General features: G+C 34.8%; 1 protein-coding gene across 6 annotated transcripts in view; it reads left to right on the top strand.

The window, feature by feature from the left end:
* The window catches only part of GRIA2 (glutamate ionotropic receptor AMPA type subunit 2), a 128,644-nt gene that overhangs the window by 70,868 nt on the left and 32,917 nt on the right, over positions 1–24,859 (top strand). For all 6 annotated transcript variants that reach the window (XM_045831064.1, XM_045831067.1, XM_045831063.1 and 3 more), the window contains exons 4-6: positions 5,866–6,062; positions 10,291–10,344; positions 14,522–14,683. In XM_045831064.1, coding sequence (XP_045687020.1) covers positions 5,866–6,062; positions 10,291–10,344; positions 14,522–14,683 — 413 coding nt within the window. The remainder of the gene's footprint in view (positions 1–5,865; positions 6,063–10,290; positions 10,345–14,521; positions 14,684–24,859) is intronic.

Genomic DNA, 24,859 nt, shown 5'->3' on the forward strand with positions numbered 1-24,859 from the left:
TTAATCAAAATGTGTTTTTTATTTATCAGTTCAATGTTAGGAAGATAAGGTAGTACATTTCTATAGACAGTAGGTAACACCAGAACCAATGGTTTACGTCTTCATCTCTGGGTTTTGACTTTGAGCCACACTGTTCTCCTAAAAGGAAACACTTTGATTCCGGTTCCAAGAAGACATCATGCATAGAACAAAAATTCTTCCAAATTATAATTTTTTTCAGATGTTCCTGGGAAAGTAAATGAGGGAAATATATGTTAATCTAATCTGGCCTAGGCATACTGCCATGATTTAGTGATCATGAATATTAACTTCTGTGCCTGAAAGATGAATAAGGCCATGAATTTTAAATGGAACAAAGAAAATATTTTTAAGAAGAAAGACATGGTCTGAATGAAATATACTTATCTATAGTAATCATTTTTTAATTCTACCCATTAATGTCCAAACCAAGACATTTGGACTTCACCTGTTTTTAAGCTGATGGATTTTCTATAAAACCTCTCACAGTTTTATTAACACTAGCTCAAAATGAGACTGAAATAATGCTACCAATACTTTCAGAGAGTTTTATGGATATTAAAATAGGTTATAAAGCTATAACTAGTCCAGTAAAAACTAGGAACATGAGGAGGTAATGCAGTCCAACAATACTTTAGCAATTCTGTATTTTAGCCAAATGTCTGAGAATTTACAGGTTACTTTTAGACCCTTGTAATATTCTTGAGGTTGTTTTAGAACATATTTTAAATACATTTATTAGGAGTAATAGTTAATTTTCTTGACTTTTTTCTATTGTACATAAGCAACTGTGCATTTCAAGGTTTCTTTGTCCTAAGTAATTCAGTATTAAGAAATCAGTAATAATAACTCAAATATGTTGATACAGTAGTACAGACATTAGCGATGAATGATCAATACCTACCATTAGCTTTAAGTAAGCCAATGTTCGTGAAGAACTCCCATTATTCATGCCTGTTTACATTCTGGATTAAGGGATGAATTGTACTTACAAAGATGCTTCTGTGCTAGTAAGCGTGAAAGAGAAAGAAGCCTCTCTCTAGTAATACTTGCTCCCCTAATTAGAGTACGGTGCCAGGACCCCAAGATCATGAATTCATGTTATATTTTAAGAATTTCATCTTACCCCAATAGTTGTAACATGCATTTTCAGTGATTTTTTTAAAGATTTTATTTATTTATTTTTAGAGAGGGAAGGGAGGGGGAAAGAGAGAGAGAGAGAGAGAAACATCAATGTGTGGTTGCTGGGGGCTGTGGCCTGCAACCCAGGCATGTGCCCTGACTGGGAATCGAACCTGTGATGCTTCGGTTCGCAGCCCGCGCTCAATCCACTGAGCTATGCCAGTCAGGGCCATTTTCAGTGATTTTTAAAATTTAAAATGATCTGATAATTTTAAAATCATAGGACATTAAAAAAAACTTTTAGTTATGGGGAATGAGGAAATCAAGTTGAGAGAGTTTGAGAGGGTTAGTTCCTATTACTGAGAAGAAGAAAACGAAGACTATGGATTACTCAACATGGGCCAGCAGTCTCTTCAAACTGTGAGTCAGATCATCCCATAGTTTGTGACATATGTCCCTGTGCTTGGGAGATGATTTACTACTATTTAGTGTTTTCTGATGAAACTAAATTCATCAAGTCTGTTATACACTGAGCAGCTTAGCTTCTCAATAAATGGATTTTTTGCAGTTTCACAGGTTACAAAATATCAATTCTTAGAGTTTTAATAACAGAATTCACACCAACTGAGTTATTTTGACACATAGAATAAATGAGTCTGAAACTCAGCCATTTCATTAAATGAATTCTTATTGATTTTATACATCATTTTCTCTGACAAGATGAGCTGCCAATAAATATTAGGTTTAGAAATATCACTTGATAAAACCCATTTACAAATAGTCATTTATATTTAAAATTCTTACAACATATATTGAAAGATAGGACAGAATGTCAAGAGCATCACCACTTGAAACTTATTTTAGTGTGCGATAAAGTTCACAATTAAATAACAAGGAAATGAAATAGTTTATTGTTTGGAAGAAAGGAAGCCAACATGTAAATGTTGTAATATGTGGAGAGCATACAGAACGTCATCTATGTGTGTAACAATTTTAAGGAAGTGACAAGAAAAAGCTGCATAATGACTGGAATGTGGAAAAGGAAAACCTAGACAGTAGGAGAGGGTTAGAAAATTAGCTTTTCTTCCTACTTGGAAGGAGAACTGGATAGATTTAATAACTGTGTTTAAGCACATACATAGCTGTTGAATTGGTCATGATGACCAGCTGTGTGTTCTATCTTCACTGATGAGAAACAGGAAAAGGATTTGAAATGTATCATGGAAAGATTTAATTTACTTGCAGTGAATCACAGGTAATCTGTGAAGTCTGCAAAAGATGTTTTTATCACTAAAAGATTTTTTTTACAATGGCATGTTATCTCTGTTTAAATTTTCCCCTTCAGAAATTCTTGTTTATATTTTTTGTTACAAAACTGGGTAGAGGAAACTGATTTTGTTGTTTTACCAAAAAAATCACTTTAAGTTCAGTTTATAGTTCAACTCCAAATTGAAATAATAGTAATTTATTTTAAATTTTCACTATGGAATATTGTAAATAACAAAATAGGATAATATAAAGAACCCCCAAGGACTGTTAACTCAGCTTTATTAATGACAAAAATATGAGGAATTCTGTTTTATTTATCTCTGTCTGCCCTTCACAGTTATTCTGAAGCAAATATCTAAGATTATGTCATTTTATCTGTAAATATTACAGTGTATATTTTGAAAAAAGCAATATTTTTGTTTTAAACATAACCACAATATTATCATATATACACAACAATAATTTATTAATATCTTCATCCACTTTTTTACACTCTGCTTGAATCAGAATAAACATAAGGTCCATATATCATAATTGGTTAAGATATCTTTTAAGGTTTTTATAATGTAATGCAGAGTTATTCACTGTTTGAATTTTGATGATTATAACATTATGGTATTTAGCATATTACACTTTGCTATATATTTCTTATAAATTTGTAATTTTGTCCTGGCTGCCTGGCTTATTAGTTGGTTAGAGCATCCTCCTGTGCACCAAAAGGTTGTGGATTTGATTCCCAGTCAGGGCTCATACCTAGCTTGTGTGTTCAATCTCTGGTCAGGACATGTATGGGGAAAAAACTGATCAATGTTTCTCTCTCACATTGATGCTTCTCTCTATCTCGCTCTCAAATCAATAAACATATCCTCAAATGAGGATTAAAAATAAATAAACATATACTTTTATCTAGAAGCTCGATGAGATTCTAGTTTACCTTTTTGATGTGAATCCTTCCTAGATGGTGTAGAATATTCTCAGTAGGAGACACTTAACTTCACATTGTCTCTCTTTGTGTTGTTAGCATCAGTTTTGATTGTTGACTCAATGCACTAACTCACTAGGTGCTGCAAGATGGTTATAATTCTAAATCTATATTCACTTATCATGTATTGGCTGGACTCTTTCCAAAGAGAACTCCTCCCCCTTAATTAATTATTATTCTGAGTGTAGTTCATATAGGAGACACAAGAAAATGTTTGTCTCCCTCACTTCATTTACCAGTTTTCAATATAATAACTTGGCCCTCTAGTGTCCTTCAATGACAACCAAATTTTTAAGACAAAAAATCATTACAAATTATGGATTTAAAGTATGTTTTGTATTTAAGTCTTGTGCAGTTATTATTATTATTATTATTCAAATTGCCTTATCTTTATTTAAGTTATCCTCACCAAATTGACTCCTGAGTTTCTTAACACAGTGCTGATAGTTTTGAAGAGTTTCCTTGATTTCTGGTATGACAAGATGTTCTAGGCCCTTCTTGTATACTCGTGGCCAATATGGAATCAATACCATTTTTAATGATATCTGTCAGGTTCAAAGAGTTTTCAACAACATGTAGAATGCCCATGTTTTGCCATGATAAATAGATCTAAATAAATTTAGTACCTGAATGAAGCTTATAGAGCAATGTGATCACATTAGGTAAATCCCACATTTTTAAGGGCAAAAGGGATCAATACTCTTTTGAGGAAGATGCAGGTCTCTTGGGAATCAGGAAGATGATTTGAAGAGTCCTGAATTCTTGTTGCAGCCTTGACTCTGTGCTGTTCATAAGCTGTCTATACAACAGACAGACTTGAGTCGGCTGTGAAGACTTGAAGTCATGTGGAAGACAGTCATGTACTGGTTTTCTAAGTGCTAAACTGCAGATTTAATTTAAGGAAATAAATTCCAAGTTTTTTCCCTCTGAATTCTACATATGAAATAATGCATGGGTAATTGTAAACAAAAATAAAAAATGTTTAAGTTAGATGATACTATAAGCATAGTTACTACTAATAAAGTATACTTACATTTGGGAAGTTAAGTAAATGTAACAAATCTGTGCTAGGAAACTAACTCCTACCATCTGATTAATAGGTGAACATGTTAATTTCTATGGGATCAGTCCCATTAACAAAACTGATACAACAGAAGGCTGAGTGGGGAAAAAAAACACTTTTGAGTAGAAAAATAGGAGGAAATAGAGATTATTGGCTATTAGACTCAAATAGACCCACATAGATTCATCTCACTGAAAATGTACTCAACCTCTGTTAATATGATGTGATAGAGTACCATTTATAATGAACATCCTTTTTCAATCTATAAGAGATAGAAATGTTTGTAATGTCTTTTGATTTCACTTGAACCAGAGATATTAAAGACAAAATACCATATGATTTAATTTATAGGAAGAATCAAATGAGCAAAATAAACTAATGAGCAAAACAGAACCAGAGGCATGGAAACAGGGAACAGACTGACAGCTGCCAGAGGAAAGGGGGGAGGAGGACAATGGTGGAAAGAAGAGGAAGGGATTAGTCAAAGAACATGTATGAACAGGCCATGGACATGGATAACGGGGTCAGGATGGACTGTGGGAGTGGGGAGTGGGCTGGACAGAGGAGGGCAAAGGGGAAAAATTGGGACAACCCTAATCAAATAAACAAGAATAAAAAATAAAGAAATACAATTTTTAAAAAGATATTATGCCTTAGTAATGACCAAAAGATATTGGTCATTGGAGAGAGCTAAAAGAAGGGAATATCATTCTCTCCTAAACTACAACTTTTTAGTCAGAACAATAGCATTTACATGAAATTTGGCATGAAATGGAAATAAGTAAATGTTGATCAAGATCATAGCTGTAGGTTTTTAGAAAAGTCAACATCAAATTATTTGCACAAAGAGATCAGCCTTAAAAATATATTCCCGCCCTGGCTGGTGTAGCTCAGTGGATTGAGTGCGGGCTTCGAACCAAAGCATCGCAGGTTGGATTCCCAGTCAGGGCACATGCCTGGGTTGCAGGCCACAGCCTCCAGCAACCGCACATTGATGTTTCTCTCTCTCTCTTTCTCCCTCCCTTCCCTCTCTAATAAATAAATAAATAAATAAATAAATAAAATCATATATATATATATATTTTCCCATCCTAGCCAGGTAGTTCAGTTGGGTAGAGAGTCAATAGGACACACTGAGATTGGGAAGTTTGATGCGTGGTCAGGGCACATACAAGAATCAACCAATGAATGCATATATATAAGTGACACAACAAATCAGTATTTCTCTCTCTCTCTCTGTCTTCCTTTCTCTAAAGTTAGTAAATTATATATATATATGTTTGCATATATATGTATATCTATACACACACACACACATATATATATATTTGCTGCCAATTTTACAACACAATTCTGAGTATCTTATTATTCGAGTATCTTTATCAGGCATCATTTTTCCTTGCCTTCCCAGGCCTATCAACACTGCAAGCTGTGCTTGATTCTGCGGCTGAAAAGAAATGGCAAGTGACTGCTATCAATGTGGGCAACATCAATAATGACAAGAAAGATGAGACCTACCGATCACTTTTTCAAGATCTGGAGTTAAAAAAGGAACGGCGCGTAATCCTAGACTGTGAACGCGACAAAGTCAACGACATTGTAGACCAGGTTTGCTATTCCCTGTTTTCTGATGGCACTAAATATAGGATATGCGTGCACTGTCAGCATTTGGAGTGGGTATTTGGGTAAGGTGCTTGAACAGCAGTTTTAACTTTGTGGTTTATTTAGGATGCAGCAAAGATCATCAATTAAATTATCTCTGGCTTCAGTTAGCAATAGCAGATGGTCTTCAATAATGCTGACACATCAGACTAATCATGAAATATAGTTGATATATATATAATTCCTAACTCACATTTTATTACAGGTGTTGCCCTAAACTTTGATATTTTTCATTGGAAATCCAAACGTTAATTCAGTTGAACTTCTTAGAGATAAAGAAATAGACATGTATTAAGTGGAAATAAGTCTGTGTCCCAAGGGAAAAGTGTATAATTCATGAATTTTTTTGTGATACAATGGATTACTACAAACAGAGTACAGCACCATGTGCTGAATCTATACTGCTGTCTAAATGGGTTTATGCCTTCAGAAAAAGCATGTATTTATTTTTCCAAAAAGTAATTTTTTGTCTTATTTTGTAGATATTGTGTCATTCTCAAACTGTTAATCCATGAGACTGAAACATGTAGGAAAGATACATTCAGATTGTGTTCACTGTTTGAGAAGCAAGGTAGATAGAGGCATTTAGACTGTTTTCAAGAGTAAGACGATGCCAGCACTAAGGAGGCTTTATCTGTGCTTACTAGACTACCTTGCTTCAGTTTAAGGTCTTTTAGGATAGACAGTAGTCTATTATGACAAAAATAAAATCCACTCTGTTTATAGACAGGGTAAGTGACCACGGGTGGTAGTGAAGCAGCATCATGACTTACTAAAATCTCCTTCACTGGCCATCTGCTTTTGCCTCTAGCTTATGTGTGTACAATTTGTAAACACTTTTGATGGTTATAACATAGTTGATACATAACATATTACACATACATATATATATACATAATATAGTTGATATATATTACACATACATATATATGTATATTCACACATTGCACTAGTAGTCACAATAACATATATATACATATATATACATATATATATATGTATACTGCTAGTTCCTTAGAATAATATACAATAGGAAGAAAAACACACAATTATGTATGCATGTGTTGGACTTTCTAGGCTCTGAGGAGAAAATTAGATTCATTAATTTGTATAATACAAAGCATTTTGCAAATATAAATGTGGATGAAGTTCTAATCACACATAATAAATGGATCTCTCATAAGATATTGAATAACTGAATAATGTTATTTTCCTATATGACAGAACTAAATGATATATGCCAGAAAGGTGAACATTTCAGTAGAAAAATCTTGATAACTGTCTCAGGAGAAGAAATGGGGTCATTTTTTAAACCAAGGTCTTTTGTTCAAATGTGAACTGCAACAACTTATTTGAATTTCATAGAAGATTCTCATTTAAACTGAATTACACATTAGTCTTTGGTTTAAAAATTTAAGTATTCATGAGTTATTACAATAAATGTTGGGGAAGTATGTATGAAAACAATTCTTACCAAAATTAGAAAGGAGAAACTACAAGAGAAATTGGGAATATATGGAATGTAATTTTCAGAAGCAATATGATCATGATTAAATACATAATCATTTGCACATCCACTCAAAAGGTACAGAGTATTTTGTACATGTATATTATTTGTATTTTCATAAGAAATTCTTGAATGCATTCAATGAATGTATACAATGGATGATAGCATTATTCAACAAACATTTATGGAGGACATCCTCTGTGTCTGGAATGAGGGATGCAAAGAAAGGTAAGAAAGAGTGGTGCCTCCACCCCATGAACTCATTGTTTAGAAAGGAAGAAAAATACACATATATAACACTACAACATTACCAGTGATAGTCGCTGTGGTCTAAAGCCATGGAGGAGGAAGTATATATCTTAACATGGGCAGGATGATCTATGAAGAGTTCACATATGGGTAGCATTTGGCTCATTTGGATTCACTCATTTATTAGTCCAGTAAATTTCCCTGAGTGTCTAATGTTTACCATACAGGCACTGGAGTAGATCCAAGAGAGTAATAAGCAAATTGGGCAAGGTCCATCAAGGTGACTATTCATGCTGTATTTACGGAAATTAATGTATAATTATGTTAATGGCATATACTATGAGTGAAAAGGACAGGCTGTTATTTTTCTAAATTACAGAAAGAGATCATTTAGATTGGGAGATCACGGAAGGCCTTCCAGGAATAGAGTTAGCCAGGCAAAAAGTAGAGTCAAAGTACATTTCAAAGAAAGGAAACACTATTTACTCATTCTATCAATACTTAGGAGAGAGCAGAGACGTGCAAAACTTTATTTCTATAGTTGCTTACAGTTAGTAATAGAATTAAATTTTGTTAGACTATGAGAATTTCATCACTGGATAAAACCTGGAGGCACTTATTTCTATTGCGATTTAAGTAGAAGACAGACTCAGCCATGAAAAACATTAAGAAATTAACATAAATTTCTATTGTTAGTATATTAATGGTCATTATAAAGCAAAGACTATGATTGTTAGTATGGCCAACACTAAATCTTATAAAAATATAAGGCTAATAAATTTTCATATCCCTCCTTCAATGAATACTAAACTCCAGTAGGAATTACTGGTGGAACTATTTATATTATGCTTTTCCTTAATTCCCAGAAGAAACACATTCGTGAATCAAAAAGTAGATTGAATAGTAAACAGCAGTAATAGATGTCTGTCAGAAATATGAGGGACATAATCAACTCAATTCAGATGATGCTAATTAATGTATTTTTTCATTCAGAAAGATATCTTATCTTCAAAATTCTCCCTTTGATACAGAGGGTTCATTTTCTTGGAAAAGGCAATTTAGTTGTGTTACATAAAAACAGGTTAGAAAACAATATAAATCCTAACTCCCTTACAAAGAGCTACTGCTTAATATCACAGTGCCATATGGTAGAATACTTCCTAGGATTTTGCCTTTGCTCTTTAATTAAATGCATTGCTTTGGAGCACCTGACTTTGCCTGCAACAAGGGAAAGTCTGGGAAGTCTTCTTCAGGAGGTTACATTGGGCTGAGATTCATTGCACCTTAAGCCTGAATAAGACTAATAATATAATAGTGGTGAGAGCTCTGCATGTAGAAGAAACAATGTGTAAAGCCTCCAAGGGATGAAAAGAAACTTTTTTGTGTATTTGCAAAAATACTAAGAAGGCCAGAAGACTCCAGGGTAGGGAGGGGGAAAGGTGGGGCTGGAAAAGCTTGAGAGACCATTAAACTTTGTAGCACCTGGAGGATTTTGACTTGTTATGCTAAAAGCAATGGGAAGCTGCCAAAACTGCATTAAGGGGGGCAGTGGATGGGTGGGGAGGTAATTGTTGGAATTTTTGTCTGTAGCCCTGGCATTTCCTGCTTTCCATCAGTGTGACTGTTTTCTTACAAATAAAAATTACATTTGAATATCTAAGTGTCAGGACTGCAACATGGTCTTTTTATCACTTACTCTCTTCGTAACTGATGTAGATCAGTGAAAAGTCAAATTGGTTCAGTGATGTCCAAAACTGAGCATTACCAAAATGTCCACTTGTCCGATAATGCATTTATTTTGCCATTGATTTTTGACTTAGATTTGTGGAGAAATATTAGCTTCTCTGATACTTTGCTGCCTCAAGCTAGAAATAACGATGTTTATTGTAAGTAAACGATAAACACTTCAAGACTCTTAAGATAGGAGTATCATTTTATGGATCTATAAAAGAATTCATTTATATGCTTATTAATATTCTTTTTAAGGATAGGTGTGGCTATAAACTCTGTTTATCTTTGAATGTAGCGGTGTGAGTATGAAGTCTCGCACATGTTGGTTTCAGCTGTTTCATGTTTCATTTCAAAAACAAAAACCATAGCTTTGTAGGAATAAAATTATGACATGGATTCAACACGTTTTTGGTTTTACATTTCTTCAAATCTCGTGGCCTTATTTTCACTATTTTTGTTTAGTTATTAACTTTGAAAGAGAACATGTATTAGGCACTAAAATGTATTATCACTTTTTCTGAAATCTTGTCTAGGTTTGATCATTACATTTCATCAAATATGAGTCATTGTGGAACATCAAAAACACAGATGTTAATATTTCATTTTTTTGAGTCAGGTCATAACATGAGTAATTTTACATTTATATTACTAACATTTATTAAATAATCATTTCTTTATCTTTGTTAGGTTATCACCATTGGAAAACATGTTAAAGGGTACCATTACATCATTGCAAATCTGGTAGGTGAATTAATTAATATTTATTATTTTAATGAAGATTCTTATTAATTAAAAATTTTGAACAGGCAGCATTTATGAGTGGGATTTATAAAAATATATTTTGATTATATTGTTTGATTACCAGTGATAATATATTTCTGAATTTATGTTTAGATTAACTTCCTACTTTATATTTCCTAATCAATTTCCTGTATTATTAGTGATGTAAAAATTACAGAACAACATTTGACAAGCTTTCTAAATTGTCTTAGAAGACATATTTTACTATGGGAAAATTTTCAAAAATATATAAAATGTAACTGCCCAAATTTCCTCTTGCTTCTCACTGTAACTATGGCATATTATTTATTTATTATTTACTACTACTATATAAGCAACATGATGAAAACTGGATTTCTACAGCTGGTCACTTTTTCGTTAGGATTCCCATCAAAGATTTCACTGGATGTCTCAGTGGTTAATAGTATCTCCCTAAGTGTACAGAACTGATTTTGAATCATTAGATATCTCTTTTATCTAAATAACTTTTAGACCAGCAATAACATCAGCTCAAATCTTTACTGTTACAGAGGTTTGTGTTCTTTAAATAAGTATGATTTTGTGTGACTGAGGACTCACCCCTCCCCAGTCTCAGAAAAAAGGGTGAGAAAAATTGGGGTAGAGGAAGAGAATGAGAGATTATTCTAAATAGCATAATAAGACTGAGAAAAAGTTTCATATTTATACAAATGCAGATTTATTTCATGATTTCTGGAAAATCAGACTGTTACATCAGAAGACATTTGTAGTAACGATGGACAGAGGTAAGAAAAAATAAACATCAACCTTACAATTGATACCTATTATTTTCACTAGAAGGTGGCAACTGTAGCTTAGAATATTAAATCTCCAAGCAACATGCTGTTGGGTGAAACCGATTATTGAAGATAAATGTTTGTTTGCAATGCAGTGGCTAACTACCACAAAAATGGATCAGAACCGACCCTTCTACTGTGAAGTTCAAGGCACTGAGTCACCCCCTGCCAGGGAAGCAGGAGTTAAAGCAGACTAGCTCCGCACTCATTCTCCCCAGAGCCGAGTCTGTGCAGGAAGCAGCCCGCACAGTCAGTCCCCTGTGTGAGTCGTGCCGTTGGATGAACAGCACAGAGCCACACTGAAAGCTGCGATCTTTAAAAAATTCCAGATGGAGAAGATTATATTGGAACACTGAGAAATAATGACAGAAGGTGGCTCATCAATTTGAGAGCTGATAGCTGATGCTATATGAAAAAAGGAAAGTGTTTGAGTGACCAAAATACAAAGAATTTTTAAAAGAAGAAAGAAAAAGCAAATTCGGGCTGCTATGATGCTTCTAGGGAGAAATCTACCTAATATTTTCTCTGAACACAAGTTTTTTTTTTAAATCCAAACACTTGGTATCCTCACCATATGGAATTTCTTATGAATCAGTAAATTCAAAGAGTCTGCAGTGAGCTTCGATTTCTGAGAATTTAGACAACACTTGAAAATTTTAGTGACATTTGAAATTAAAGAATGCCTTCCACATTTGAAGGGATTCCATCTTCCAAACTCCTGACTGGGCACACCCCTGTCCCTGTCCAGTGTCTGCTGAGAGTTAAAGTGGGTGGCTGCGCAAGAGAAAAATCCTCAGATTTTTGCTTATTTCCACAGGAATTGTTGAAGCCTTGATAAGGCTCCCAAATCACAGGCTGTGATTAAGGTCCTGATACACCATTTAAAGGATAACTTGGACATAAAGTGATAAAGATGTGGCCCTAAGGGGATCCACTTTTCATCTCTTCACCTCTCCAAAAACCTTTCCACTTACCTACCTTACAGGAAAGCACACTCATTGAGTGAGCCTCTCTCACGCACATAGAAATTTTAAGTGTCTTACTATTAAATAGCTGAGTATACCCAGGTATTTGAGAAAAAGCCTTTGCCATGGAGGATGCAATACAAATAGACAAATAAAGAAGCAGGATCATGAGAAAAATGTTGAAAATTGCAATGAGTATCTGCAGAGAAATAAGAGAAAATATATTATCTATAAAAAAAGAAAAAAGATGCTATGGAAAAGAAAAAATCAAAGAATGAGAAAGAACTCTGGGAAGTTAACATGGTTTCTAAATAGCAAGTAAGTTAAATGACTTGGAGGATAAAGTTGAGAAAATCTTCCAGATTAGGTAACAAAATAACAATATAACATAAAAAGGCAATGACAAATGCCTGCCTGTTGAGCACACACAATATTTCAAAGAAAAATCATCATGCAATTTCAGAGAGAAGAAAGGAAAATTTTAAAGTTTTCTTGTTGGTGGGAGGAAGGCAGTAAGTAGTATGAAGCAAGTAACATACAAAAAAGAATTAGAAATAATGAAATTAATAAAATTGTATTTTTCAGTAGAAACAATGAAAATTGGTGGAACAATCCTTCAGATTAAGAAGGTTTTGACTTAAAATTCTATGCCCAGCCAAAAGACTAATCAAATGTTACAGAAAAATCAAGGTGTTTTTAGACATTCAACATCTCGAAAAAAAAATATACTTCCAGTGGGTCTCAGGAAACTATTGACTCTAGCAGAACAACTGAGTAAAAGATGACAGAAAAGAGATCAAGGAAACAGGGAACTCCTGGAAAAAGCGGTGAAGGAACGGGAGGCTCACAGCTGCAGAGCAGATGGAAAGAGGAACGATTCAGACCGTAGCATCAGGGAAATCTCCTGGAAATGAGATACATGGTCACCAGGGTGGTGATTGCTGGTGGGGAGGGGAGTGGAAGGGGACTAAATCGTAATGGAAATATGTAATACAGATTATCTATTAAAGAATAAAAATAAAAGTGAAATAGATTATCTGGTATATTCTTTTTTAAAAAAAAAAGCTTTACTCATATAAACAAGACAAGTTTTCATGGATCAACTAGAAAAAAAATGAAGATAGGTATATAGAGAGCCTCAGCAGCGAGAAAATGCAGTGAATATTAACTTTAGAATGAAATATTATTCAAGAAGGAAAATGTAATCCTAGGATGTTATTTGGCTTTGCTCTGAAAAACAGAATTATAAATATGAAAATAGTGAACATTAAAGTGGGTGAGGAAATAAATGATTTGGTAAAGTCAGAGAATTACATACTCATCTGGTGTAAGCAGAAACTGAACAAAAATACCCAAAGTAGATAAATTAAGAAATATGCAGAAATAAAGAGGTAAACACACAAATACAAATATTATTGAAGCTGATTGTTCTGAAGCAGTTTAACTGGAGCAGGAGTGCAGCAGAGCATGGAATCTATGATTTTTGTTATATACCGTTTTGTATTTTTTGCATTATTTGATAAAAAGAAAAGTCAAAATCATGACCTAATAACAAAGCAATTCTTTTTCTACACATAAATAACATAATATATTTTAATGTCAACAACAAAGAGAAGTTTCTCCTATATTTTGGATTCAGGTTATATTCGATCCTCATGCACTATAATGAGGAATAAGTGTGTATGGTGAAAATGTTTATAATTGTGACTTACTAAATTTGTGATTTTATCTTTGAGACAATATACCCTCAAATGGAGATACAATTTATTATAGCACAGGATTTGAAATCAATGGAAACACCATGATATTTTTAATATTGACTGAAGTCATTCTAATAATGCAAGAGAAACTTACTTTTAATTTTAATATATTTTAACAAAAAATTAAATCTCCTGCCTACTGTGAAATTATTTAATTGTTCTAAAAAAAGACTAGGCATTGCATAACTTCATTCTCATTTAAAGGATGTTTATTACACCTGAGAGAGTAAACAATTTAAGTGATAGGAATAATTTGCTCACAGTGTTAGAGCTCTTGGGAAAGTAACATGTTACTCAGTATCTGTAACCACTTGGTGGTGCTTTGTGGTAGATGTAATAAATAAAACCCAGTCCTTATCCAGGAAAGATTTCTCAATGGAGGACTTTTTTGTACATAAAACCAATAAGCAATCATTAAGAACCCTGTGATGCCAAGAGGATGCCAGGTACTGGTGAAGAATTTTGGCTGGTGAATACCAGAATTTTATCATAGGCTTTTTATCTCTCCTTATGTTCTTTGAAATCTGTAAAACCACAAGGCATAGACTTATTTGGTAAATGTCAAGTTCTATTTGACATAAATGTGTTCTCTGTCTAGGGATTTACTGATGGAGACCTATTAAAAATTCAGTTTGGAGGCGCAAACGTCTCTGGATTTCAGATAGTGGACTATGATGATTCCCTTGTGTCCAAGTTCATAGAAAGATGGTCGACACTGGAAGAAAAAGAATACCCGGGAGCACACACAACTACAATTAAGGTAAGAGACCATCTGCCAATATCTACATCTACACTGAAGTCTAACCGCTGACGAATAGCCTGTTGTTCTCTGGGACACTTTAGGAAGGAGATAAGAGATCTCCATTTGTTTTAGTAATTAAAAAATAAATATAGTGCTTCATGCAGTCAGACAAAGAATCTCTGAATGCTAAGTGCAATGCACTGTTCTAATGTGAGAACTATCCAGACTGATCTTTTATTTTCCATGGATTTGGACACATCGAGGTCTTCACTTGTTTATGTGGTGTATTGTATTGTATATGCACATATATGCACAGATTTAACTCCAAAGATTCGGTACTTCTGTTGTTGATAGGAAGCTATTTTTCTGCTAGGGGTCACCTCAGTGAGAGCAGAGAGGAGTAAAATCTAGCAAAGAGTGGGATGAGGAGTGAACGGAATGAGATGATGCCCATACTTTATAAAACTAAGGAAATTTAAGAGCAAAAGTTGAACAACACTTTCAAATGTGTAGTGATAGTGTGTCTTTGTGGATTATAAAGCAGATTCCATATGAACCACTCAGGGACAATGTTATTTCAGTTGCTCTGACAATTAGTTATGTTTCTACATCACAGAAACCTTTTCTGTTGTTTTTCTACACATAATGGGAAAAAACTGATATTGATATTTGGCTTTAAGTTTTTGCCCATCTATGAGGCTGGTTCTAGATAAGGATTCAAAGTTTTGAGTTCTCAATTTTTGAATGCATAAATAAGTCCTATTAATTTCAAGTCAAATTTAGAAAAGCATCCCCCCATAGAATGTTAAAGAAAAACCCGGAGTTAATTTCTTCTCAAAACCAGGTGCCTTCCTGTTTGGTGACTTTGAGATTCAGCATGCATACTGTTTATAACAATATTGTCAGCCTGTGTGACTACTGTCACTCAGAAGACCAATGGACACCTAGCTTTCCAGGAGGTACTAGTGTCTCCACTTGTGCTCAGTGGAGGTCAGACTGCTGACCCAGTTCTGTGGAATTGCAAGCTCCCATCTATCAAGGATGGTGCCATTTAAGTTCTCTGATGAAGCTTGCATGTAGCACTCATCCTCAAATGGGACTCAAGTGCTCTCTTCAATACTCTAATAGTCATCTTGTTGCCTTCCACTGCTGCCTGCTGGGAGAGAGCAAAATGAGATGATTGTTTTTCTCGTGGAAGTCCTATCATTTTTAAAGTTCCTGTGCTATGCATGAAAAGGGAAAACGATTTGGGGATAGGAGAGATCTTGGCAATGCACTCTCTTAACCTTTTTGCTAAAACCCAGCACCAGATTTCACTCTGTTGAGAGCCTGCCTGGTGACCTTTCTTTGTTCTCTTCCTGCTATAGCATTTTGCTCCTGGGCCTCCCTGAGCTTCCCTGTTGGCTGTTCCTGCCAAGTGTCAGAGAGACCCGGATGGCCCTTCTGTGTGGGGAGCAGCACAGAGCACAGGCTTCTAGGTTTACAAACCTTGGCCCCGATGCAATGTTGGACATTGCAGTGGCTGTTAATATCCAGGGTGACATGAAGATTAGACATTTACAACCTATTAGCACAACTTTAGAAACCTAAGTGCCAATAGGAGATAATAGTGTATATGGCTTTTTGAAGCTTGATCAAAATTACAGGACATCTGTGGGAGAATATGGCTTTGGGTGTGAGTTCATCTCAACACAGATATGAACACAGTATTGTTCATGTAGTACAGGACCAGGACCTGAATGAATATGTGGTGTGTGTGTGTATACACATATATATTCATTCAGATGAATATATATTCACATGTATATATACACATATGTATGTATATTCATATATATATATATATATATATATATATACACAAACTTATGTGTGCATGTGTGTATGTGTGTATATATATCTCAAAGGCAGGCTACATGATATATAGTCCTGCCTTTGATAATCCACAATCGAATGGAAGAGACAAACATGACAATAAGCAAATATAACAGATAATGATGCATGAAAATATGCCAGCCTCCTGCATATCACTAGGCCAGAACAGGGAAGGATCTCTGGGGGTGGGATACCTGAGCAGGGCTTTGTGTTCGGCTGAGCAGGAGGGAAAGCATGGGAGGCGCTTAGGGAAGTACAACATAGAGACTACAATGATGCAGCAGCAGGAAGCAAGTGATGCCCCCACTGGAAGCAAGACAGATTCAGGGAGACTCCTCATGGAGCCCCTGCAAGCTCTTCCTGCAACAGTCTTTCCATCTCAGTTCATAACAACTCCATTTTTTTAGTTGTTATTTTGACCAAAAACTTGGAAATGTCCATAACTCCTCTCTTTTCCTTGTATCCCACATCCAACTTGTCAGGAAACCCTATCAGCTTTGGTAGGGTCCTCACCACGTCTTCTGTGACACCCCCTAGATCCAACCACCATTGTCTGCCAGGATTGCAATGATCTCTTATACTGGTTTCCCTTCTTCCATACTTGCCCCTCTATATCCCATATTTGTGGTCCTTTTCAAACATAAGTTAGAATATGTCCCTCTTCTGCTCCAAGCCCTCCAGTGACTCTCTGTTTCATTGGAGGTAAGTGCCAAAGTCATCCCATTAGTCTTTATATGGCCCTAAACACACATGACCTTCTCTCTTGCCCCCCACACCCTCAGCCCCCTACCTTGCTCACTGTGCTTCAGCCACATGGACCTTTTTGCTCTTCCATAAGCACAAAAGGCACCTTCCCGCTTTACAGTCTGTGTGCTATTTGCTCTTCCGTATGATCCCTCCTTACATACATCTCCCTGGCTAAGCCTCCTGCACTCTTTAGGTCTTTGTACAAATGCCATCTTCTCAAGGAAGCCAATAGCAGGCTCGCTATTTAAAACTGCAGTTTCCCCCCATCAGGTATGTCCCCTTGCTCTTTCTCTGCTCTGTTTAGCCCCATTATTTCCTTTTAGTGTCCTGTATTTATAATTAATCCATTCACTACACCGGAGTTGTCTCTCTTCTCTTGAAAGTGAGTGCCATGGGAGCAGGAATCCTGTCGTTGTTGTTGTTTGTTAGTTCACTGATGGATCCCCAGCCCCTAGAATAAGGCCTGGGACATAACAGCTGTTTGATAAAGCCTTTCTGAATGAACAAATAGAAGAAAGCAAAGGCACTGTGCTAGCGCCTATGAGAAGTACCTATGATCTGGAAGCAAGACAAGGCTTCTTAGAAGAAGCAATATGGGATTTGAAACCTGAAGGAGACGTGGGAATTAGGAGAAAGAAGGGCCAATGGCTCTGCAGAGAGAAAATAAGATAAATAAAGTCCCCAGTATAAGGGACATAGAAGTATTTCCACAGGGCTGATGGTTGAACAGAGGTATTTGAAAGAATTCTCAGAACAAACACTTTAGAAATCTGCAGGATCCAGATCCTGTGTGTCTGTGGAATTGTTTGTGTTATTCTGGGAGCCACAGGGAACTACTAGAGGGTGGCTGGTGATCATGGTTTCGATACCAGAAGGTTCTTGTGCGGGCCCTGGCGACAGCAGATTGCAAGGAGAGCACGTGATGACAGGACAGCTTTTAGTAAGAGACCTAATTTGGGCAATCAGGCAACAGTTGAGCATGGTCTGAACTGTGATTGTGGCATGAGGGTGGCAGGAAATAAATGAGTTTGTTGCATTTGCCAGTTCTTTCCAGCTCTTCATTTGTAAAGTAAATAGTAATTGCAATAGCATACGCATTCATTTACAACGTATTGATAAAATTCAGTTGAGAGATGTTTGTGATTTAAAAGGGGCATCTGAAAGGCAGTCTGCATCATTTGTGTGTTATTGAGTCTCAAACAGTGGTTTGCACAGAGTCAGCACATGATAAATACCTGCTGCAGTGAAGAGTAATAGAATGAAAAATATAAATACTTTGAAGGTATCCAATCCCTGAAAATCAGAAAATAGGTCATTATCACTGCTATACCATTTGGTTTAAGTTTCTGCCCTAGAATTCATTACATTCTTTAACTCAGCCATGGCAGACAAGTAGCATTCCTTACGTGAAGAAATGTAAAATCAGACCTGAACCATCGAGGCACCTGGTTTTAAATGGCACCATGAAAATGGGCATTTTACCTTCCTTACGTTTTTTTTTTCAAAAAGAGGCAGATTATAAAATGATTGCCACTATCTCAAAAATAATTTATAAATATGTCAGTGTTTAGATAGATCTTCAGTGGACTGACTTTTGCATGACATTTAAATAATGATTTCACACAAGAATCTCATTTTACTCCAGAAATGACTAATCACAGACTCACGTTTTCTGAATTGCTGTCCTAAGAAAGTTATTAGGCCTGTCTGCAAATAGTATAATCTTTTGCAGTCCAGTAATTAGCATTGTGCATTAAACAGTAGCCCGGTGGCCTGATAGAATTAATTCTGCTTCTTGAATGTTTTGACTGACCCGAACCACAGCTGACACATTGGAATCCCCTACTTTTGATATTAAAGCATGTTGCCCCACAAGAACCTTGAAGCTTGACATATGTAGTTATTTACATTTTGTGGTTTAAAAAATGTGTATATGGCCGAAATAAACCCAAATATTAATCAGTTGATATTGATAAAATTTTGTATCTTATAAAATAATTTGTAATATAAAAAATTATTCTTCAGTTACAGTTTACTTTCAATATTGTTTCATACTGGTTTCAGGCGTGCAGCATGGTGGTTAGACAGTCGTACTCTTTACTAACTGTCCCAATATTTCCATGCCCTCGGTATCCCAGTATCATTGACTGTGTTCCCTGTGCTCTACTGTACATCCCTGTGACTGTTTTGTGCCACCAATTTGTATTTCTACATCCCTTATCCTCTTTCACCCAGCCCTCCAGCCCCTCCCCTCTGGTAAAGACCAGTCTGCTCTTAATTCTTAAAAACTGCTGTGTTATTTAAATATGTATGTATATATTACACCATGAAAAATAAAAAATGCCCTATTATTTGTAATAATAATGCCGGATATCTACGTTCATCTCGTTTCCACATTTCTTTGTCTCTAAAGGGAATCATTGTAGGTGATCTGTAAGATTTCTCCCAAAGCTCTAACACTATGATTACATAAAGAGCTAATTTAGGCACACAAGAAAAAAGTACACTAACCTTTGTAATTGTTGCTGAATCTCTGACAGGCTTAATGGTTCCTCTGTCTCTCAAAGACAGGAGTGGATTCCAGGTGAGCAGCTCTGAACTCCAACTGCCAAAATCAAATCCTAAATCACCCTGGCAACTATTTGTTTTATTTTTCATAAAATGGAAAAAAATTAGGAAATTTCTCTTTGTTAGAAGATTTCCAGGAAGTGGGGAGAGTCAGAGGGAGGAATTTATGCATCCAACAAAATAAAAGATGTGCTTCCAAGAAAGTGTTTACCCACCTGTGGCTGAATCAAAACCAGATAATTTGTTGATTTGAGTACCTTCTATCTCTGTGAATCTGATTAGTTTTATCTAAACATTTTAATCCTTAAGTGAATTAAAAATTTTAGGATATAAAAGTCTTGGTCCATAGCAAGATTTTCAAGGTCAATAATCAACTGGAAAATTTAGGGAAGAATATGTTTTTTAATGTATTCTTTTTACATGAAGAGACTTAGGTTAAAAATATCGTAGTGGGTTAAAAATTATTTGTATTACATATAAAGAATAATTATTTGTATTATATATAAAGAATAATTAAGACAGCTCTGTTGGTTTCTTGCCAACAGAGCTGTCTTTTCACCCTTGGAAATGTGATGCAGCTTGCATGCTTACTAAAGATGTTGGGTATTTTTACTTTTTAATTAAGTGTTCATTGTTTAAAGCCATTCTAGGTTCCTAGAAAAACTGAGCAAAACATATAGAGACTTCCCAAATACCCTCTACACCCCACATAGGCATAGATAGCCTCCTGCAATAACCCCACTCACCAGATTGATAAGATTTATTAGAGTTGATGAATCCACCTTGGTGTATCATAATTTCCCAGAGCCCTTCATTTGTGTTATGGTTCACTCTTGGTGTGGGACATTCTATGGGCTTGAACTAATAGCATTCTTCCATCATTATAGTTTTATACAGAATATTTTCACTGCTGTAAAAATTCTCCGTGTGCTTCCTATTCACCACTCCTCCCACCCTCATCTCCTAGCAACCACAGATGTTTTTTACTGTCTCCACAGTTCTGCCTTTTCCAGAATGTCGTATAGTTAGTATCATACAGTATGTCGCCTTTTCAGATATTTTTGACTTAGTATATTCACTTAAAGTTCTTCCAGGTGTTTTTGTGGTTTGGTAGCTTATTTCTTTTGAGTGCAGAAAGTTTTCCATTGTCTGTGTGCAAAATTTATTTACCCATTCACCCACTAAAGGACATTTTGGTTGCTTCCAAGTTTTGACAACTATGAATAAAGCTGCTATGAACATCTGTGTGCTGGTTTTTGAGTAGACATATGGTTTCAACTCCTTTGGGTAAATACCAACTGGTGCAATTGCTGGATCATATGGTAAGAGGATGTTTAGTTTTGTTAGAAACTGCCAAACCGTCTCCCAAAGTGGTTATACCATTTTGCATTCCCACCAGCAATGGATGAAAGAAAGTTCCTGCTGCTTCACTAATGTTGAGTTTTTATGAACATTTTGTGTGTGGGTTTTTTTTTTAAGTTTCAAAGGGCACATTCAAAAGGCCTTACAGGAAATTAAAGATGACCTTATCACCGACAGCTCTTTTCCAGTGGGTAGACTGCAGTTGAATCTGAAATTAAGTCAAGTGAATAATTTTAAGTTTATAATGGATTTCTTACTACTATTCTTTTTCTTCTGGATCTAGTTGATTTTTACACATTGCCAAGAATCTTTTTTAAAAGTTTCTAAAATTCTGATAGCCTTACTTATTTTTCCCAGTGCTCATCAATTTTGACCCTGTTGTTAACTTTGTAGAAAAAAGAAACTGAGAATTATATTGTGTAAGATTATCTAAAGAAATATTCAATGCATAATACTTTTATTTAAGTAAATAATTGATGCATTTTAAAAAATGAGTAGGAAAAGTTAACTGGGCCATAAAATTTTTAACACCTCAAAGTATGTTACCTGCACAATATTTTTATGGAAAATAATTGGTGTTACAGAAATTTTGAAAACAGTAATTAGTTTGGACAATGCTGATCAAACAAAGTTGAACAGTGATGTTACTGCAGATTTCTCAGGCCCTTTAATGTGCCAACGTGAGAATCATTTTCTGAACTTACTAGATCACAGAATTTTGTGGATCAGGATAGTAGTTTCAAAACACTGTAAAAACAAGCTAGCTTTATATCAGGAGAGATAGTAATCACAGGAAAAAGAAGGCAAAATGCTGGTCAATAACTCTGACTTTTAGCACACTTTACAGCTCACCCAGCTTCACATTTCCTGTAACTTTAACCCATTTGATGTGTAAACATCAAACACAGGGACCAGTATCTCCGTGTTCCTGGGACTGAGGAGATTCCTGGGACTCCAGATTTTCTTCTGCTCTAAAGTTGTGACAGCCCCAAACAAATCAGTCCGGTTGATCACCCTCATTACCCCAGAAACACAGATTTCTGGATTCAAATTCCACCTCTGTCACGTAGTGTTGTAACCCTGGGCAAATATATTTTGATAACTTAAAATTTTCATCTGTGATGTTGGAATAAAAATATTTGTTGCAAAGGATTTTTTTAAAAAGTTCACTAAAAATTTATCCAGCTCAGGTTTGGCACATAGAGAACTAGGTCAACATGAATTTTTTCTCTTTACCTCACCCTCCTCTCCCACACTCCTATGGCATACAAGAGGTATTCCTCTCTATTTCATTGATCAGAAACTTTGGACATTGATACTTTAATTAATCTGCCTAACTCAACAAAGCAATAAATAATAAAATCATGGCTTGAGCTCTATTCTTTTGATGCTATATGCAAAGCTTTCTCAACACTATTCAACCCAATTTCACATGTCAAGAAAAATTTGCAAAGTGGCCATTCATAGGAAATTTTGTAACACTTCATAATGCCTCAAGTCTATGTTTGAGTGGTACATTTTCTATTTTAGCATGTGCAGACAGCATATGTTTAGGAATCTGTACTATTTTATGATGACCCATAAAATTTCTATTTTAGTCTATTTATTCTCTTTGTATATTCATTCAATTTTAAAGGTACATAGAGCAGCTTTTCATTTCCTCTCTTCCTGGTTGTCAGAATATTATTATGGTTGTTTTTTGTGGGGTTTTTTTTTGGTGTCAGTGATTATGGTAATATATTGTTGAATATGTAAATGTCTGATGACTATAGGGCATAACAAACATTTAAGATGCATATTTCATTTTATTTTAGAAAAATAAATATTAATAAATATGCATTTAGAATGGACTATAAAGTACATTTGGAAAATGGACCATAGAAACATTCTCTCAGGTTTTTTCTTTAAGTCTAGATATGATGTGATTGAGATATAACACTGCAAACTATAATCGCCTCCACTGAAAGATAAATTTCCAACTCAGCTGAAGCATTTCACAGAACATAAACATCAGGGCCAGGATGATACATTTGTTTTCAAAGAAAGAGGTAGTTACACTGCCATCATGTTCCCTTCAAATTAATTTACATCTAGTTTAGTGAATGGCAGAATAAAGCTGAAATATTTAACTATCCAATCAAAATGCGAACATATTTGTTTAGAAAAAGAAATGAGCCACATATGCAGAACATAAACAAAATGGAACTCTGGATGCAGAGGCTGTTGATTTTCTCTTGGCCCAGAACTCGGTTTCTGTGATTGTGACTTTTAATTCAAAATGATAATAGGTTTGAGACTTGATTAGATTTGAGCATCTGAAAAAGGTTGAAAGGATTTTCCTTCTTAGAGTGCTCATGCTCAGAATCACAATTATGGCATGCCCATGGAACTTAATGGTTTTAGTTCATTCAAACTCATTTTTTTAATGCACTTCACTAACATTTATAGGCTTCTAAAACATTTAGCAGATGGTTTTATAGATTTCTCATAGTAATGTGAGCAAGCTCACTCAAGACAGATTTTGGCTTTTAACTGTTATCCTAATTTTTTAATGCAAATTGCAATACTTTTTAAATATCCAGTTTATCCAGTCTAAGTTCTGTTTCCTACTCAATAACCTAGTCTTTGTTGAGATAATTAAATTGGCAATGAACTGATTGCTGTATATGAAAGCAAATTAATCTTTTTCTTTTTCCTCTAAGGGAATAAAAACAAACATGTAAATGAGGCAGATAAATCTTGATTGATATCTCTTATGTTTCCAAGAAGTCTTTTCTTAAGTGTATAGGATTTAAAATAATGCTTTTGATATAATACATGTTTTCCCTAAATTATATATGAATATTATAGAATACTTGGAAAATAATATAATCCTGTATATTTCCTCCCTATTATTAAAACAATTTTGTTTCTTTTTTGTTGAAGGGATATAAACATTTTTAAAATTACTCTCATTTTTTGTAGAAAAACTTTTTAAAATTAGTTGTAATAATCTTTTCACTTATTTTAAATTATCATCATCATCATTCACATTGTTACATAATCTTTATTGGTGTCACTTTTTAGTGGCTGCACAATACTTCCACAAGACAGAAAGCACACATTTAAATATCCTTTTACTGTCAGAAATTTAGGTCATTTCTAGTTTTTGCATATTACAAGTAATACTGAAATTAATTTCTTTGTATGAAAATTTTTATATTTGAGAATATTTTCTTAGGATTGGTTCCCAGGAATTACATTTTAAACCTAGGAATATAAATTGCCTAAATGGACCTGTAGCATACTATATTCTGCTAATTTCTTGCATATACAGTTTGAAGGAAAAGGTTGCAGATTTGGGAAGATGTGGTTGTGGATTTTATTTAGATCTGTCTAGAGGACAGATCTAATTTAGAGGACACTCCAGTGCAACCATCCAGGGGATAATCTAGATCTATAAAAGAGAACTTACATATAGGCCTGTAATGTAAGCACAAATTTTACTGCTTAACTAGCTCATGAAAAGAAATTCCAGTAGGAAAATATAAAGGTAAATATGAATTCCTTATTACAGTTAATAGTACTCAGTCACAGTGCACATGGCTTTCAAATCGTCTTCTGTTTTTTTCTTCTTTCTTCCTTCCAACTTTTCCATTAAAT

This window comes from Phyllostomus hastatus, unplaced genomic scaffold (genome assembly GCF_019186645.2).
Source record: "Phyllostomus hastatus isolate PE091 unplaced genomic scaffold, TTU_PhHast_1.1 phas_contig_159, whole genome shotgun sequence".
In the NCBI taxonomy this organism is placed as follows: Eukaryota; Metazoa; Chordata; class Mammalia; order Chiroptera; family Phyllostomidae; genus Phyllostomus; species Phyllostomus hastatus.